A 16,649-nucleotide genomic window follows, 5' to 3' on the forward strand; every position below is an offset into this window, starting at 1 on the left:
AACCATTTGCAATATACGTGTGCGAAATGGAAAAAACCTTGTGTAATCGCAACAGAGATTATTATCTATATCAATTGCTATTGATATATTCATTTGTAAAGCCTCCGAATAAGGTCAGTGACAACGTTGATCAGTAGCGTCCCGGTTAGCTCTAAAATATAAGCTTAGGTCCATTCTTTCTTCTTTCTCCAGATCTCAGCAAATAATAATAATGCTAAAAAGAGTGCATGGGGACACAGAGAGATTTTTTTGGCAAAACTTTTTAACCTTGAATCGACCGACCTGGCCAATGTTGTTCCGCCTACGGTGTGAAGTGAGCATATAAATAGTACAAGTGAAGTCAGTTCGTTTGTTATCCTATCAACAGCCGACCCCACTATCAACAAAGCTTTCCAACAACGTCGATTTCTCGATAAGCAGCATGGAGGAGCTCAACGAAAAACATGATAACGTAGACGTCCAGGGGTTCACGGGTAAGACATAGTTACATGTTGTTGCCAGAAGATACTCGAACAGTTTCCAATATTAGCACTCTTGTTCAGACATAACAATAACAGCGTATGAAACGGATGAGTAAGAGACTGTGTTTTCGATCTTTGATTCTCGGCTGGCAAGTCTGGCACATAACTTATGGTAATTATGGTATATTTTCCAACACAGTTCCTTTAAGGTCCTCTTCGTCGAACTCATTAGTGTTATCATATTTATGACCGGTAGTGTCGAATACAAAATCCGCCTTGAAGTCATACAATATTTCTTGATCCTTCAATACTTCTTGATCCTTCCAAAAGTAGTCAAGTCTATTCTTAAAGGCATTGATGCTACTGGCATTCACAACTTTTTCTGGTAGCCTGTTCCATAGTTTTGCGGTCCTCACACTGAAGCTGTGTTTTCTGATATTTAGCCTGGATCTTTGCACATATATCTTTTTTGAGTTCCCACGTCCTTGTGCTCTCTGAATGTTATCATTTCACAATTTGATGATTTCCCAGATTCTATATCATATTTTCGGCTCAAGGTCTTGTACACTTCAATTATATCACCTTGACTTTTTCTATATTTCAGGGTGGGTAGCTTGAGTTTCCATAATCGGTCCTCGTATGTTAAGTTATATTATCCTGGTAACTGCTTGGTTGCCCTTCTTTGAACTTCCTCTATGAGGTCCACGTGGTACGATTTTTACGGAAACAACACTGAGCTAGCTTAATCAAGCACATGTTGATTTATCGTGACAATCAGACTATGGTATAAATGTATCATTGTGGACTGACAATATTCTATTCTAAGTCCATGGTATTATATAATGAAACTTGTTTTATTTGCTTAAATTGGCCCCGAGTGCATCAACTTTACGTAAAATCATTATTAGAATATGCATGGGCATTTTTCAAATGATTAGTTTTCATTTTCAAAATTTTTTTTGCGAAGTCATTTTCTTTTTCTGCAATGAGACATATACCACAAATCAATTAGAATGAAATAATTTTTCATCTGTCAATCTACAACTCACCAGTTAATTAACATCAGATTTCTTATCAATCTCTATGAATGCGCTGTACTAACCCATGAAATGAAATTTTATTTTTGTAAACAACATTTTAATTCAACAATCTTTATGCCCTTGAGATCATGGATTAGAGCATATTGTTTCTGGCCCCTGTCTGTCACTTGGTTCAAAATTTTATGCACACAACATAGACCATTATCTTTGCAATGTTAAGAAATAATGCTCTGTTGTCAAGAATGTACATGAGGACAAGACCTACTGTTTGATACTACATGTGATAACCTTGACTCCATGCAGCTTTGGACCTAATTTGGTACCAAGGGGTGTATAACTTAATATCAATGAGATCTCAGATATCTTTGATATTGGTTAAAATCTGTTCATATTCACCAAAGTTACAGGACTTTTAGATCCTTGTAAAAGATAATTTTTTTGTTTTCATCAAATAAATTTCAATTTTTACCATTAAATTACCTCATCTTGACATCCCATTCTCTTCCATTGCTTCATACTATTTACTCTCTACTCATTTTCCTATCTTCTCCTGTCTACTGAAAGGCCAAAAGACCATAACTGTGCCCATGGGCCTCTTGTTTTCCTATCTTCTCCTGTCTACTGAAAGGCCAAAAGACCATAACTGTGAATGTAAAACCTGTTGAATAAATAAATAAATAAATAAACCATCAAATTACATGAATTACATGCAACCTTTTAGATTGTAAACCCACACATTTGATATGTTACAAAAATGTCTTACAATTAAATGTCCTAGCCCTGGTGTTGTCGTAGCCTCTATAACTGGCTTCCCCTTCCAGGGCATAAAGTTTCTGAAACAAATCTTGTTGCCAGTAATATTTCACTTTATTATTTAGATATCTTCCCTCAGTCTCTGATTCATCTTTTTGAAACTGTGTTGGATTATGGTTTATTATTTTTTTCAACCAAACATATTTCAGTCATTCAAGTGAAATACTCTGAGAAAAGTAAAGCAGCCCACTGTCTTTACCTGAAGGAGCACAATGTTCGTGAGGAAGATAAATGTAAACCAAGGGAAACAACCCTGTTTGTACTCAACATACCACCATATTGTAATGAGGTAAGAAATACTGTCAAGCACTTATTCTGTGATAGTAGCTTTATAACATGTGATCTACAAAAGTCAGTTTAAAGGCATTTGAATCAGGAATAAAATTGTGGTTGCATACTTTTTCGAATAACAACATCTGTACATAATTCATATAGGTGGTGTTTGGGATTTACTTCCATACTGAAAACACAAGCACACACTGGTTATTAAGATATATCTCAGAACGTATAGAGATTTGTGTGACTGATACATCTGTTGATTTTTAAAGGAACATTTGAGACATATGTTCTCGCCTTTTGGAAAAGTTCTTCGGGTATATCTTCATGACAAGCCATCCAGTGGGCCACCACGTACAGATACCTCTAAATACTTCCCAACTGTGAAAATGCATGAGGTAAGGAACCGGATTGATGTATATCTATATTGATATCTTGATTTAGCTGTGGACAGTGAACCATTATCAACTGTCTAATGATTAGTTGGGATGCACACTTCAGTATTTGTAAATGGTTTTGTTAGGAACTGAATCATTGATTTTCATACTTACTACTCTAATGCTCTGTCAAATGAAATGGAGAAATAATGTGTTCCTAGCTTATATATTATATAGATGATACCACAACCTGGAAAGAATTTGTCTCTTTCCAGAGGAAATAGCAATGTTTGAGAGAGCAGGGATCAGTATTTTTGTCTCTATTAGTTCATCAGTAGCACTGAAACACTGGTTTATATTTACAATATATTGAAATATAAACCCAGGAACATCAAATTTACTAGCCTGACACTCACTGAAGTGAAATTCTCCTCTACCAATTAGAAAGCAGCCAGAATTTTGGCAAGGATATATATTCATCTTTGTTACTTCTCATGATATCTTTTCATTACAGGGTTTCAAGGTTGCTTACATTGTCTTTAGAAAGCCAAATGCTATCAAGAAAGCCAAGAATATTCCTTACAGCAAACCACTAGTTATATCATCAGAGACCCCCCATAAAGACACATGCACAGGCATGGGAAGTAAGTTGGCAATAATCACAATTAGGGATTATCTAAAAACCAGTTAGCTGGCAGCTAACATCACCAATGGAAGTCTGGCAGCTGTACTTTTAGCAAGGTGGTAGTGGTAGTTACACTAATATGTTAATTCACTTTGGAAATGAATATTCATAAAGGAAGTTATTACATGTATCTTTAATTTGCTACTGTTAGTATTAACATATTAAAGGATGTTCAGTCCCAGAATATTTGTACGTTTTTTGGTTCACTAAAATAAAAGTCAGTTGAGGGCCACTGGAAGGGAAGACTTTATTTATGTTCCAGTAAAGCGATAAACATGATGTATGAAACTTTTCAGTATGATGTTTATTGTTGCTTTCATTAATCTTTCTCTGATGAGTTATACCCCTTTTGATATCTTTATAATGTTTGTCCTGGGTAATGCTACTTACTCTCCACAGTAATTTGCATGTGATCATGTTTTGTACTTTTCTAAATGAATTGTGCCCCATTTATGATAATTTTTTATCACATATTTGCCTCATTATGCATAATACAGATTTTGTTTTTGCTTAAAAGAAATTATGATGGATTGTTGCATCAGATGAGGTTAAACTATTAGAAAATTGATCATTGTCCCATAACTAGTGAGTACTAAACATATAACATAAACTATTATATTTTTTTATGACTGTAGAGTGGTGTAAGGCTTACGAAAAGGAGAGGATAAATGTCGACGATTTACAACAGGAGATTGATGAATACATGGCCCAGTATGATTCACGAGTGGAGGAGGTAATGCTTTCACACAAAAAGTTCATTCAAGTAGGATCACTTTAATTATTACAAATATATAAATACACTCCTTCTGCAGAAAGGGTGTTCACTGTCAACAACAGATCAGCCACCTTGTACCTATAATGTGGTGTTGCCTGTAGAAAAGAATGCAGGAGCTTATTGTGTGCCAAAAGAGCCATAACTAGTTGTGTTTCCTTGTGTTGTGATACTAGTTTTGATGCTGGGAACCCTCATTCTATCCAGAGTTGTAGGTTCTATAATGCTTGGCCACGCATCCTCACTCAGTAGGTAGTTGTAATGCTGGAAACCTCAAAATACCCACAGACTTGTCGGTTCTATAGCTGTAATGCTTGATCCCTCATTCTACCTACAGACTGGCTTTCAGTGGTTTTTAGGTCATCTGACCCAAAGGGTCAAGATGACCTATAGCCATCATGCTTCGTCCGTCGTCGTCCGCCGTGCGTAAACTTTTCATTCAAACAACTTCTTCTCAAATACTAGAAGGTCTAGGGGGCTAATACTTGGCACAGAGCATACTGGCATGGAGCTCTACCAAGTTTGTTCAAATGAATGACCTTGACACACTTTAAAGGTCACAGGGGTCAAATATCTTGTATCTAATGTCAGATGACCGTTAAGGCCCATGGGCCTCTTGTTTTATGGTTGGTTCCACATAATACCCACTCAGTAGGAAGTTTTGGTGCAAGGATCTGTTACTCTAGGTTGATTGTGATTATAACATTTCAGTTTTGGTGTTTGTTCTCAGGAGAAGCAGAAAGCTAAGGATAATGAAGGGGTGCCAGACGATGATGGCTGGGTAACGGTCACAAGACACGGCAAGAATAAGGGTGTTCCGTGGAAGGAGTCGCAAGAGAAAAAAGTCACAGCCCGAGAAAAGAAGAAGAGAAAAGATAAGGTACTTTGGTGGACTTATATGATGTAGATTAATCCGCACTTCAGTGATTGTACAAAAGGCACAAATTTAGAATTTGATACAGCAGAGTTAAACAATGAAAGTAGACTAAAATCATGTTGAACTAACGATATATTACCTTATATCCTAAACCTCTGTAACAGAAATGTTTTTGTAGAATTATGTGTCAGTATAGCTGAAAGTTTTTAAATGTACGGTTTCATTTTGACAGTTTATTAATCAATAAATAAAAGCTGTAGCCGTCCATTCTACATCAAAACATAATCTGGTTATATATTGGATCACTGTGTGTTTTACTGTGTGTTGACGGGCCGTTAAGAATGCAATGATAATAATATTAAAAAATGTTAATCAGGATTGATTTTGACCTATTGGTCTTGGGCAACTGTAGCTGAATGAGACCTTAATATTATGTAAATGAATGGTGTGCACATCCTTTGGGGATATAGAGGTAGATCACTTCAAAACAGATGATTTGGATCATATCTTGGGCGAGAGGGATCGCCATGGTATATGTAGACTATGACCTTCTTGGATACAAACAGCCAGGGTTGTTTTGGAGAAATGAATCATATTTCAAGTCCTTCTTTAGCGCAGATATAGGAATTTACCATATATAGCTGAATATGCTGGGTATGACCTCCCTGTGGGTCAAAATTGTGTTTATTAATTTGCACCTTGTGAATAGAATTATGATATGTTCTACTGAAGTAGTGGCTTGGCAATGTACACTAAGGGGTCATAACAGGTAATAAGAGTGACATCCCCTCATTCATGGAAATGTCGATGTCTGATATTGATATTGTTATGATCTATGTAAATTGAGTTTAAGACTGTGAAAGTAATTTGTCAGTTATGATTTGATGTGAAACATTGGCCTGATAATCAATAGAACAAGAGTACAGGAATAACAATATATGTCTGTCCCATGCCAAAGAAATGTTCAGGATTTATTGTATCTAAAAGGATACGGGTGTGGAAAAATGAGTCAAAACAGTGCTATGTGTGTTTCAATGATCAAAAGCATACCAAGTTTTAAAGACATGGGAAGAAAATTGAAAAAAATATATATATCGCTGGATGAGATAAAAATGTTGTTGTGGGGGTTGGGGGCTGGGGTAGAGCAATGACTATATGAAGCTGAAGTCAAGTATAAATGTATTCTAGAGGACAGGGCGCCTTTTTGTGACCCATCAACCACAACCATATAGGTAACCTTCTCACCAATACACGATCATGACTTTTCTTCCTATGCTAAATATTTTACAGTATCAGTTAAATGTTTTATAGTTCATTAAAGTACGTTACATTTTGATATATACCAGAATAATGTTTCACAATTTAAAGTTTTAATATATGTTTTCAGGAGTTGCTGAATTTCTATTCCTTCCAAATCAGAGAGACAAAGAGAGAACGTAAGTTTAAAAGTCTAAGCACAAGTACATCCACCTCAGTATTTCTGCATACAGCACAGGTCAAAAATCTGTTCTAACAATCAGGAGAAGTAAACATAGAAAGATTTTCAGTAGAGAGTAATCCATCAGTTTTATAATTACATATTACTAGTACATTGTATACAAATTTATGGAAGAGGTTGATACATATGTGTGACAAGATCTAAGAATTTACCTTGATTCTTCCACAGAAATAGCAGAACTGAGAAAAAAATTTGAAGAAGACAAACAGCGGATTGCTCTCATGAAAGCATCAAGACGATTCAGACCATATTGATTGTTATTTTTATTTTTAATAAAAAATTGAATGTTTTCATTTCCTAATTTTTTCTTTTATCAAGAGTTGAAAGCACCAGTTTACCTCATAATCAAAACAGATCACAGTGTGAAACAGTTTAAGTCATAACAGTCTTACAATTAATGTCATCACAGACAGAAATCTACCACCTGTGTGGCCATTAATAGTTTGTGGCTATATAAAGAAAACAAATTGGAATTTCCTACTAGTAGTTATGGCCTTGATCTTTGAAATCTAGACCTGTAAAACACCAGCTATGTTTGAGGGAATTCATAACTTCAGTATATTTCTGCAATCTTTTATGGCCTTAATGTTAGACCTATAAAGAAGAACTTTAATCCACAACAACAGCAAGAAATCAAGTACACCAAGGCTTGTATGAACATTTATTATGCACCGTAATTTGAAAAGGAATATGTACAATGGCAGGAGGTGTAACTATGATGTGTCCATGGGCTGATTTATCCATGGTCTTGCTATGATCTGAAGTAATCTGAAAATGTAAGAGGTTGTTTGTAAGAAAGTTTCACATTACATTCTTTATTGATGTACAATGATCTAAAATTCATGAAAAAAATATCTCTTACAAGGTTTAGTTAGAACATTTATCTGAAAACTGTTTTCGGCAATTAGATTTTTTTAATAGTGTATGTACCAAATTATTAAATACCATAAATAATGGCTTTTAAGGAAAATTAAAACTTTTATGAGTAAGATACTTTTATGGTAAATATACTCACCTATTCTGTGGTAAGATTTCACAAAGAGTTACAATTTCTTTACCACCTGAAGAGAGAGAGAGGATAAAAGATTGGCCCAGAATATATTATTGTTATTTTATATCATACCTAGTATTAATGAAAAGATCTTGGCTTGAATAACATGGTACACAAATACTGAACAGTATAGTCAAAAATTACATTTTCATATGTATTGATCACATGACCTTGTCTTGATTCATATGAAATAGAACTTGATAATTCCTTCATTAATTAGTTTATGGTGTTTGCAGGGATATTCCTGACAAGGTAGTCTTTCTTTCTATAAAATGTCCACTTTCACGACACTGCTACCAAAATAACTCGCTGAAATTGCCATTATTACACTTACCAGATATCTTTAGTCCACCTGTCACTATAGCAACCTGGATTATTTGCCCGAGTCGATCAACCAACGTTTGAAATTCCTCCTCCTGTATTTTATCTTTACTGAGTTGGTAAATTCTGACAAGCTCCCTAGCTATAGACAGAAAATGTGACATGTGGAAAAGTTCCTGGTTCAACTCCATGCTTTTATAGGCCTGGAAACTCTGTAAGATGCTGAAGTGTAGTTTAGAAAGCAATGAGAATGTCTTTGTCTTATCACTGTGCAGTTTGTTATGTAATGAAGAATCTGGATCACAATGAGTTGTGCACAGAATTTGTCCTAATATGCACCACTGCACTAGTCCATAGAATGGACAAGAAAAACTGGCCTGGATGCGAACAAGTCGAACAGACTCTGAACACAAACAAGGGTCACTGGAAACCCAGTTTGTGATGTATTCCAACAGGATTGGAGGAGGTGCCCGAGAGATTTCTACAAAGAGAAAAAATTTGTGAAACAGAAGAAAAAATTCTGCTTTATATTTACATAGAATATAACATCTCAAGTAACCTGCATGTTTATAATATCAGGTCCGGTACATGCCCTTACTTACTAAGTATGTACCTGGGGTAGTATCATGAAAAAACGCTTTAGAAGACTTGTAAAGTGCAATCAAGTTGCTGTCAACATCTTGAACATGTATACATGAGTATAGTATAAGTGTGCATATAATTTTGGGTAACAATTATTACAGAAAAGATTACCATGAAATGGATATATGGTGGCGACTGCTGTAATGAAGTTACAGGTGAAGAGTGGTGAGACACTGGGCAGTGTTTGGAAAGTGTGGCTGATCTCTGGGAACAGCAGGCAGTAGTCCTCCACCAGTCGCTGTACAAGATCACATACAGTACTGCTGTGACAGCCTTGCTCCTACACAACCACAGAGTAGGAAATTAGATACAAAATAACCATCACATGCTACAAAGTGACTGACTTAGATCGTGAGCATGAAAGCTGCATTATTCATAATGGGATATTGTTACTCCTTCAATGTGTAAATTTACAACTTTCCGTAAAGAATTTAATTTGTATTCCTACTTATCAGAGGGTATACAAGCTCCAATACTTGATTAAGAGGTGAAAGTTTGATATGTTAACACCTACCTGCATCCAAAGGGCCGCACAATCTAGTACTGCTCCACTGCCAATGGAGAGGGCCATAGAAACCAATTTTGTGAGGAGGGTAGTTTTTGACACCTCAATATTTCCACCAAAGATCACACTGAAGATGCTGAATCTAGAGCTCTGTGGCGCCCCTTGAAGACAACTGCATACCATCTCTAACAACTGGAGTTCCTGAATTGCATTAAGTTTCTGAAAGAAAGCAGACATCTATTGAGTTTTAACATACATTGGAGTTCTTAAGTGTAAATAACCAGGGTTAGTCATTGGAGAACATTTGATAGCCTATCCAATTTTCTGGTAGCCATACATCACGAGGCTATCCAAAAGTAGTATCTCTTGTTGCTTGTTATAAAACTTGAAGATTTTATCAAGTGGACCTAGTGATTACAAAGTCCCCATTCTATGTTATCATATGTTCAATCAGAAAAATATGTTAACCTTTTGTGGTCCTCTTGTTCTGCCAGGTGCTGACTTGAACAATACATAGTCCTGACTAACTTCCACTGCAAAGTTCTCAGCTCCTCCTCCCAGGCCAGGAATGGCACCTCCTGATGAGGTTGTGAAACATGATGTCAGGTACTGAAGTGCTATGCGTGATGACTCCGGAAACTCAAGCACACTTAACCGTTTTAATATCTTACTCATTTCAGAAAATCTGTAATAGAGAATGTAAGACCTTATAAGTACTTGAGATACTGGGGTTTATATCACCATATTGTTATATGTTTAACAATCTTATGCCAAAACCAAAATATGCAATTTCAGCCATGTCATATTTTCGCCATTGAAGAGTAGCAATAATGCTCTTCATCGGTTAAATAATCAACAGTTTAAAAAACAAACTGTTGTATAGTATTATTTGATCGAAGATCTAGTTACATTGGTAGTTGTGTTCCACCAAGACATGGGGCTCTCCTTGTTGATGTTTTGACATTACTTAGAATAAGAGACCCCTTACGTCATTTCTCTATTGGATATCGTTTCATGACGTGTATGTAACTTTCCGGAACGTATAAATAAGCTTCACATTGTTTAAGTGCACAAAATCCGTCAAAACTGGTGACACGTAGAACACCGGATGACAACGTCTCATAAATGTACATGTCCTATGCAATACAAATGAGTAAATACAGATTTGAAAACGTTTTGTTGAAATTGTTTAAAAAGAAGGTATTCACACCTTTAATCAGCACGTGTACATGGATTTGTCACTTAATAAAACAGCGTTCACTCTCCTTTTCTTTTCATGCCGGCCGACTGCTTCAAAGTGATCATGATTTAAAACGTTGTGATGACTTTTGTCTAGTATAGAAATTGGTATCGGACTATATATTCCGGATTGTTAGGAACCGAGGAGATGTTCTTGTTTTGTGTTGTGTCCGTCCATTCATTACATTTCCTTCATCAATCAAGCATCCACACATTATCTGTACTTTCATGTTGTTTTGGTTCAAATTCCTAAATCCAACCGAGTGTTTCATAAGTAACTATGGTAACAGTTAAGCAATCATTACAGGTATACCAAAATGGAATACTACCCAAAATAGAACACTTCTCAAATATTTGACGCATTAAAAAAAAAATCGATGTACAAGTGATAATTAACTATTTATTAATTATCATGGATTATTACAGTTTTTATCTGCCCATGTCTTCTATGTTGCTTATCATCTCTCTTTGAACTTAAAAAGATGAAATTCTATAAAAACAAAAACAAAAAAAATTGAAATGGTGCCATGCGACATCACAAATATTGCACGATGTTTTAAGATATTTTAAAGTATCGCTGAAATTAACATTTTGATAGATAAGTGACTGAGATTAATGAGAAGTTTGTTGAATTATAAAATGGAAAAAAAAACTCTTCAAGATTAGCTCAGTTATTTCTATAAACGAACAGAATATAAGAGGCGTTTCATTTTAGGTATACCTACCCTGTTGAAAGGCATTGCTGAACCTGGCATACCATCCTGTGTTCTATTTATAGACACGTGCGCTGCTGACATGTAACCAAAGCAGGATATGAGGGTATCTTGTGGTGAAATTCCATGATTTAAGACGTATGTTAACTTATGTGTTACATACATACATACATTCAAGGCTGACAGGATATGTTACTTACATGTATATTTCTTAAAAAGTTCTGAGTCAGAGAGTCATGTGATGAAATCAAGCTCCTCCAGTTCAATGTCTCCTTTTGTTATATTTTTTCATCTAGGTTTCCAAAGATAAATAAAGGTAAAATAAAACAAAATGAACCACGAGAAGAACGGAAATGTGTTAAGAATGTGTTATACAGTTTGTTGTTGTCTAGGTATTGTTCGTGATCAACTATCTTATCCTTTTTACATCCTAAGATGTGAACATTCACAGGCAAGTAACAAAGTGTATGGAGAGGAGGTGTCTGTGTTGTATACTGTGACTAGTACATATTGTTACATGTATGTACCTTTAGACGTTTATCTCTCTCTGTACCTTCAGACGTTTATCCCTCTCTGTACCTTCTGACGTTTATCTCTCTCTGTACCTTCTGACGTTTATCCTTCTCTGTACCTTCTGACGTTTATCTCTCTCTGTACCTTCAGACGTTTATCCCTATCTGTACCTTCAGATGTTTATCCCTCTCTGTACCTTCAGACGTTTACCCCTCTCTGTACCTTCTGACGTTTATCTCTCTCTGTACCTTTAGACGTCTATCTCTCTCCGTAGCTTCTGACGTTTATCCCTATCTGTACCTTCAGACGTTTATCCCTCTCTGTACCTTCTGACTTTTATCCCTCTCTGTACCTTCTGACGTTTATCCCTCTCTGTTCCTTCAGACGTTTATCTCTCTCTGTACCTTCTGACGTTTATCCCTCTCTGTACCTTCTGACGTTTATCCTCTCTGTACCTTCTGACGTTTGCCCCTCTCTGTACCCTCAGACATATATCTCTCTCTGCACCTTCAGACGTTTATCCCTTTCTGTATCTTCAGACGTTTATCCCTCTCTGACCTTCTGACGTTTATCCCGCTCTGTACCTTCTGACGTTTACCCTCTCTGTACCTTCTGACGTTTGCCCCTCTCTGTACCTTCAGACGTTTATCCCTCTCTGTACCTTCTGACGTTTATCCCTCTCTGTACCTTCTGACGTTTATCCCTCTCTGTACCTTCTGACGTTTATCCCTCTCTGCACCTTCAGACGTTTATCCCTCTCTGTACCTTCTGACGTTTGCCCCTCTCTGTACCTTCAGACGTTTATCCCTCTCTGTACCTTCTGACGTTTATCCCTCTCTGACCTTCTGACGTTTATCCCTCTCTGTACCTTCTGACGTTTGCCCCTCTCTGTACCTTCAGACGTTTATCCCTCTCTGTACCTTCTGACGTTTATCCCTCTCTGACCTTCTGACGTTTATCCCTCTCTGTACCTTCTGACGTTTATCCCTCTCTGCACCTTCAGACGTTTATCCCTCTCTGTACCTTCTGACGTTTATCCCTCTCTGTACCTTCTGACGTTTATCCCTCTCTGTACCTTCTGACGTTTATCCCTCTCTGTACCTTCTGACGTTTATCCCTCTCTGTACCTTCTGACGTTTATCCCTCTCTGTACCTTCTGACGTTTATCCCTCTCTGTACCTTCTGACGTTTATCCTGTACCTTCTGTACCTTCTGACGTTTATCCCTCTCTGTACCTTCTGACGTTTATCCCTCTCTGTACCTTCAGACGTTTATCCCTCTCTGTACCTTCAGACGTTTCTCCCTCTCTGTACCTTCTGACGTTTATCTCTCTGTACCTTGTGACGTTTATCCCTCTCTGAACCTTCAGACGTTGATCTCTCTCTGTACCTTCTGACATTTATCCCCCTCTGTACCTTCAGACGTTTGCCCCTCTCTGTACCTTTAGACGTTTCTCCCTCTCTGTACCTTCTGACGTTTATCTCTCTCTGTACCTTGTGACGTTTATCCCTCTCTCTACCTTCAGACGTTTATCTTCTGTACCTTCTGACATTTATCCCCCTCTGTACCTTCAGACGTTTACCCTCTCTGTACCTTCTGACGTTTGCCCCTCTCTGTACCCTCAGACATATATCTCTCTCTGCACCTTCAGACGTTTATCCTTCTCTGTACCTTCTGACGTTTATCCCTCTCTGTACCTTCTGACGTTTATCCCTCTCTGTACTTTCACCTTTAGACGTTTATCCCTCTCTAGACGTTTATCCCTCTCTGTACCTTCAGACGTTTACCTTCTGACGTTTATCTCTCTCTGTACCTTGTGACGTTTATCCCTCTCTCTACCTTCAGACGTTTATCTTCTGTACCTTCTGACATTTATCCCCCTCTGTACCTTCAGACGTTTATCCCTCTCTGTACTTTCAGACCTTTAGACGTTTATCCCTCTCTGTACCTTCAGACGTTTATCCCTCTCTGTACCTTCTGATCCCTCTCTGTACCTTTACGTTTATCCCTCTCTGTACCTTCTGACGTTTATCCCTCTCTGTACCTTCTGACGTTTATCCCTCTCTGTACCTTCTGACGTTTATCCCTCTCTGTACCTTCTGACGTTTATCCCTCTCTGTACCTTCAGACGTTTATCCCTCTCTGTACCTTCTGACGTTTATCCCTCTCTGTACCTTCTGACGTTTATCCCTCTCTGTACCTTCTGACGTTTATCCCTCTCTGTACCTTCTGACGTTTATCCCTCTCTGTACCTTCTGACGTTTACCCCCTCTCTGTACCTTCAGACGTTTATCCCTCCCTGTACCTTCTGACGTTTATCCCTCTCTGTACCTTTAGACGTTTATCCCTCCCTGTACCTTCTGACGTTTATCCCTCTCTGTACCTTCTGACGTTTATCCCTCTCTGTACTTTCAGACCTTTAGACGTTTATCCCTCTCCGTACCTTCAGACGTTTATCCCTCTCCGTACCTTCAGATGTTTTTCTCTATCTGTACCTCCAGACGTTTATCCCTTTCTGTACCTTCTGACGTTTATCACTCTCTGTACCTTTAGACGTTTATCCCTTTCTGTACCTTCTGACGTTTATCCCTCTCTGTACTTTCAGACCTTTAGACGTTTATCTCTCTCTGTACCTTCAGACGTTTATCCCTCTCTGTACCTTCTGACGTTTATCCCTCTCTGTACCTTCTGACGTTTATCCCTCTCTGTACCTTCTGACGTTTATCCCTCTCTGTACCTTGTACCTTCAGACGTTTATCCCTCTCTGTACCTTCAGACGTTTATCCCTCTCTGTACCTTCTGACGTTTATCCCTCTCTGTACCTTCTGACGTTTATCCCTCTCTGTACCTTCTGACGTTTATCCCTCTCTGTACCTTCTGACGTTTATCCCTCTCTGTACCTTCTGACGTTTATCCCTCTCTGTACCTTCAGACGTTTATCCCTCTCTGTACCTTCTCAGACGTTTATCCTCTCTGTACCTCTTTATCCCTCTCTGTACCTTAGACGTTTATCCCTCTCTGTACCTTCTGACGTTTATCACTCTCTGTACCTTCTGACGTTTATCCCTCTCTGTACCTTTCAGACTCTCTAGACGTTTATCCCTCTCTGTACCTTCAGACGTCTATCTCTCTCTGTACCTTCTGACGTTTATCTCTCTCTGTACCTTCAGACGTTTATCCCTCTCTGTACCTTCTGACGTTTATCACTCTCTGTACCTTTAGACGTTTATCCCTCCCTGTACCTTCTGACGTTTTCCCTCTCTGTACTTTCAGACCTTTAGACGTTTATCTCTCTCTGTACCTTCAGACGTTTATCTCTCTCTGTACCTTCAGACGTTTATCCCTATCTGTACCTTCAGACGTTTACCCCTCTCTGTACCTTCTGACGTTTACCCTCTCTGTACCTTCTGACGTTTGCCCCTCTCTGTACCCTCAGACATATATCTCTCTCTGCACCTTCAGACGTTTATCCCTCTCTGTACCTTCTGACGTTTATCCCTATCTGTACCTTCAGACGTTTATCCCTCTCTGTACCTTCTGACGTTTATCTCTCTCCGTAGCTTCTGACGTTTATCACTCTCTGTACCTTCTGACGTTTACCCTCTCTGTACCTTCTGACGTTTATTCCTCTCTGTACCCGCAGACATATATCTCTCTCTGCACCTTCAGACGTTTATCCTTCTCTGTACCTTCTGACGTTTATCCCTATCTGTACCTTCAGACGTTTATCCCTCTCTGTACCTTCTGACGTTTGCCCCTCTCTGTACCCTCAGACATATATCTCTCTCTGCACCTTCAGACGTTTATCCCTTTCTGTATCTTCAGACGTTTATCCCTCTCTGACCTTCTGACGTTTATCCCGCTCTGTACCTTCTGACGTTTACCCTCTCTGTACCTTCTGACGTTTATCCCTATCTGTACCTTCTTACGTTTATCCCTCTCTGTACCTTCTGACGTTTATCCCTCTCTGACCTTCTGACGTTTATCCCTCTCTGTACCTTCTGACGTTTATCCCTCTCTGCACCTTCAGACGTTTATCCCTCTCTGTACCTTCAGACGTTTATCCCTCTCTGTACCTTCAGACGTTTATCCCTCTCTGTACCTTCTGACGTTTATCCCTATCTGTACCTTCTTACGTTTATCACTCTCTGTACCTTCTGACGTTTACCCTCTCTGTACCTTCTGACGTTTGCCCCTCTCTGTACCCTCAGACATATATCTCTCTCTGCACCTTCAGACGTTTATCCCTTTCTGTACCTTCTGACGTTTATCCCTCCCTGTACCTTCATATGTTTATCACTCTCTGTACCTTCTGACGTTTACCCTCTCTGTACCTTCTGACGTTTGCCCCTCTCTGTACCCTCAGACATATATCTCTCTCTGCACCTTCAGACGTTTATCCCTTTCTGTATCTTCAGACGTTTATCCCTCTCTGACCTTCTGACGTTTATCCCGCTCTGTACCTTCTGACGTTTACCCTCTCTGTACCTTCTGACGTTTGCCCCTCTCTGTACCTTCAGACGTTTATCCCTCTCTGTACCTTCTGACGTTTATCCCTCTCTGTACCTTCAGACGTCTATCTCTCTCTGTACCTTCTGACGTTTATCTCTCTCTGTACCTTCAGACGTTTATCCCTCTCTGTACCTTCTGACGTTTATCCCTCTCTGTACCTTCTGACGTTTATCCTTCTCTGTACCTTCTGACGTTTATCCCTCTCTGTACCTTCTGACGTTTATCCCTCTCTGACCTTCTGACGTTTATCCCTCTCTGTACCTTCTGACGTTTATCCCTCTCTGCACCTTCAGACGTTTATCCCTCTCTGTACCTTCTGACGTTTATCCCTCTCTGTACTTTCAGACCTTTAGA

The 16,649-nt window shown here is 38.5% G+C and overlaps 2 protein-coding genes across 2 annotated transcripts; one reads left to right on the forward strand and one right to left on the reverse strand.

Moving 5' to 3' along the window:
- The first annotated feature begins 421 nt into the window (after positions 1-421).
- On the forward strand, positions 422-7,088 carry LOC132555769 (ribosomal RNA-processing protein 7 homolog A-like). Its single transcript, XM_060220133.1, has 8 exons — positions 422-473; positions 2,464-2,603; positions 2,863-2,988; positions 3,482-3,611; positions 4,288-4,385; positions 5,155-5,304; positions 6,689-6,737; positions 6,968-7,088. Exons 1-8 carry the CDS (start codon positions 422-424, stop codon positions 7,051-7,053), a joined length of 831 nt encoding a protein of 276 aa, XP_060076116.1. The 3' UTR covers positions 7,054-7,088.
- A 359-nt stretch (positions 7,089-7,447) lies between these two features.
- LOC132555763 (integrator complex subunit 15-like) lies at positions 7,448-10,576 on the reverse strand. Its single transcript, XM_060220126.1, has 7 exons — positions 10,529-10,576; positions 9,787-10,003; positions 9,328-9,537; positions 8,925-9,093; positions 8,185-8,652; positions 7,815-7,860; positions 7,448-7,567 (listed from the first exon to the last, which is right to left on the reverse strand). Exons 2-7 carry the CDS (start codon positions 9,991-9,993, stop codon positions 7,513-7,515), a joined length of 1,155 nt encoding a protein of 384 aa, XP_060076109.1. The 5' UTR covers positions 9,994-10,003; positions 10,529-10,576; the 3' UTR covers positions 7,448-7,512.
- Positions 10,577-16,649: the final 6,073 nt, after the last annotated feature.

This window comes from Ylistrum balloti, unplaced genomic scaffold, assembly GCF_031769215.1.
Source record: "Ylistrum balloti isolate Yb309-2 unplaced genomic scaffold, AGI_CSIRO_Ybal_v1 Utg370512, whole genome shotgun sequence".
In the NCBI taxonomy this organism is placed as follows: domain Eukaryota; kingdom Metazoa; phylum Mollusca; class Bivalvia; order Pectinida; family Pectinidae; genus Ylistrum; species Ylistrum balloti.

Excerpts from the sequence above, each read along its gene's own strand:
- LOC132555769 (XM_060220133.1), top strand. The coding sequence starts at position 422 with ATGGAGGAGCTCAACGAAAAACATGATAACGTAGACGTCCAGGGGTTC. Across the intron at positions 2,604-2,862 it reads TACCACCATATTGTAATGAG|GAACATTTGAGACATATGTT; the intron begins GTAAGAAATACT and ends TGATTTTTAAAG. Across the intron at positions 5,305-6,688 it reads AGAAGAAGAGAAAAGATAAG|GAGTTGCTGAATTTCTATTC; the intron begins GTACTTTGGTGG and ends ATATGTTTTCAG.
- LOC132555763 (XM_060220126.1), bottom strand. The coding sequence starts at position 9,993 with ATGAGTAAGATATTAAAACGGTTAAGTGTGCTTGAGTTTCCGGAGTCA. Across the intron at positions 9,094-9,327 it reads GTGCGGCCCTTTGGATGCAG|GAGCAAGGCTGTCACAGCAG; the intron begins GTAGGTGTTAAC and ends GTGGTTGTGTAG. Across the intron at positions 7,861-8,184 it reads AGGTGGACTAAAGATATCTG|GTGGTAAAGAAATTGTAACT; the intron begins GTAAGTGTAATA and ends CTCTCTCTTCAG.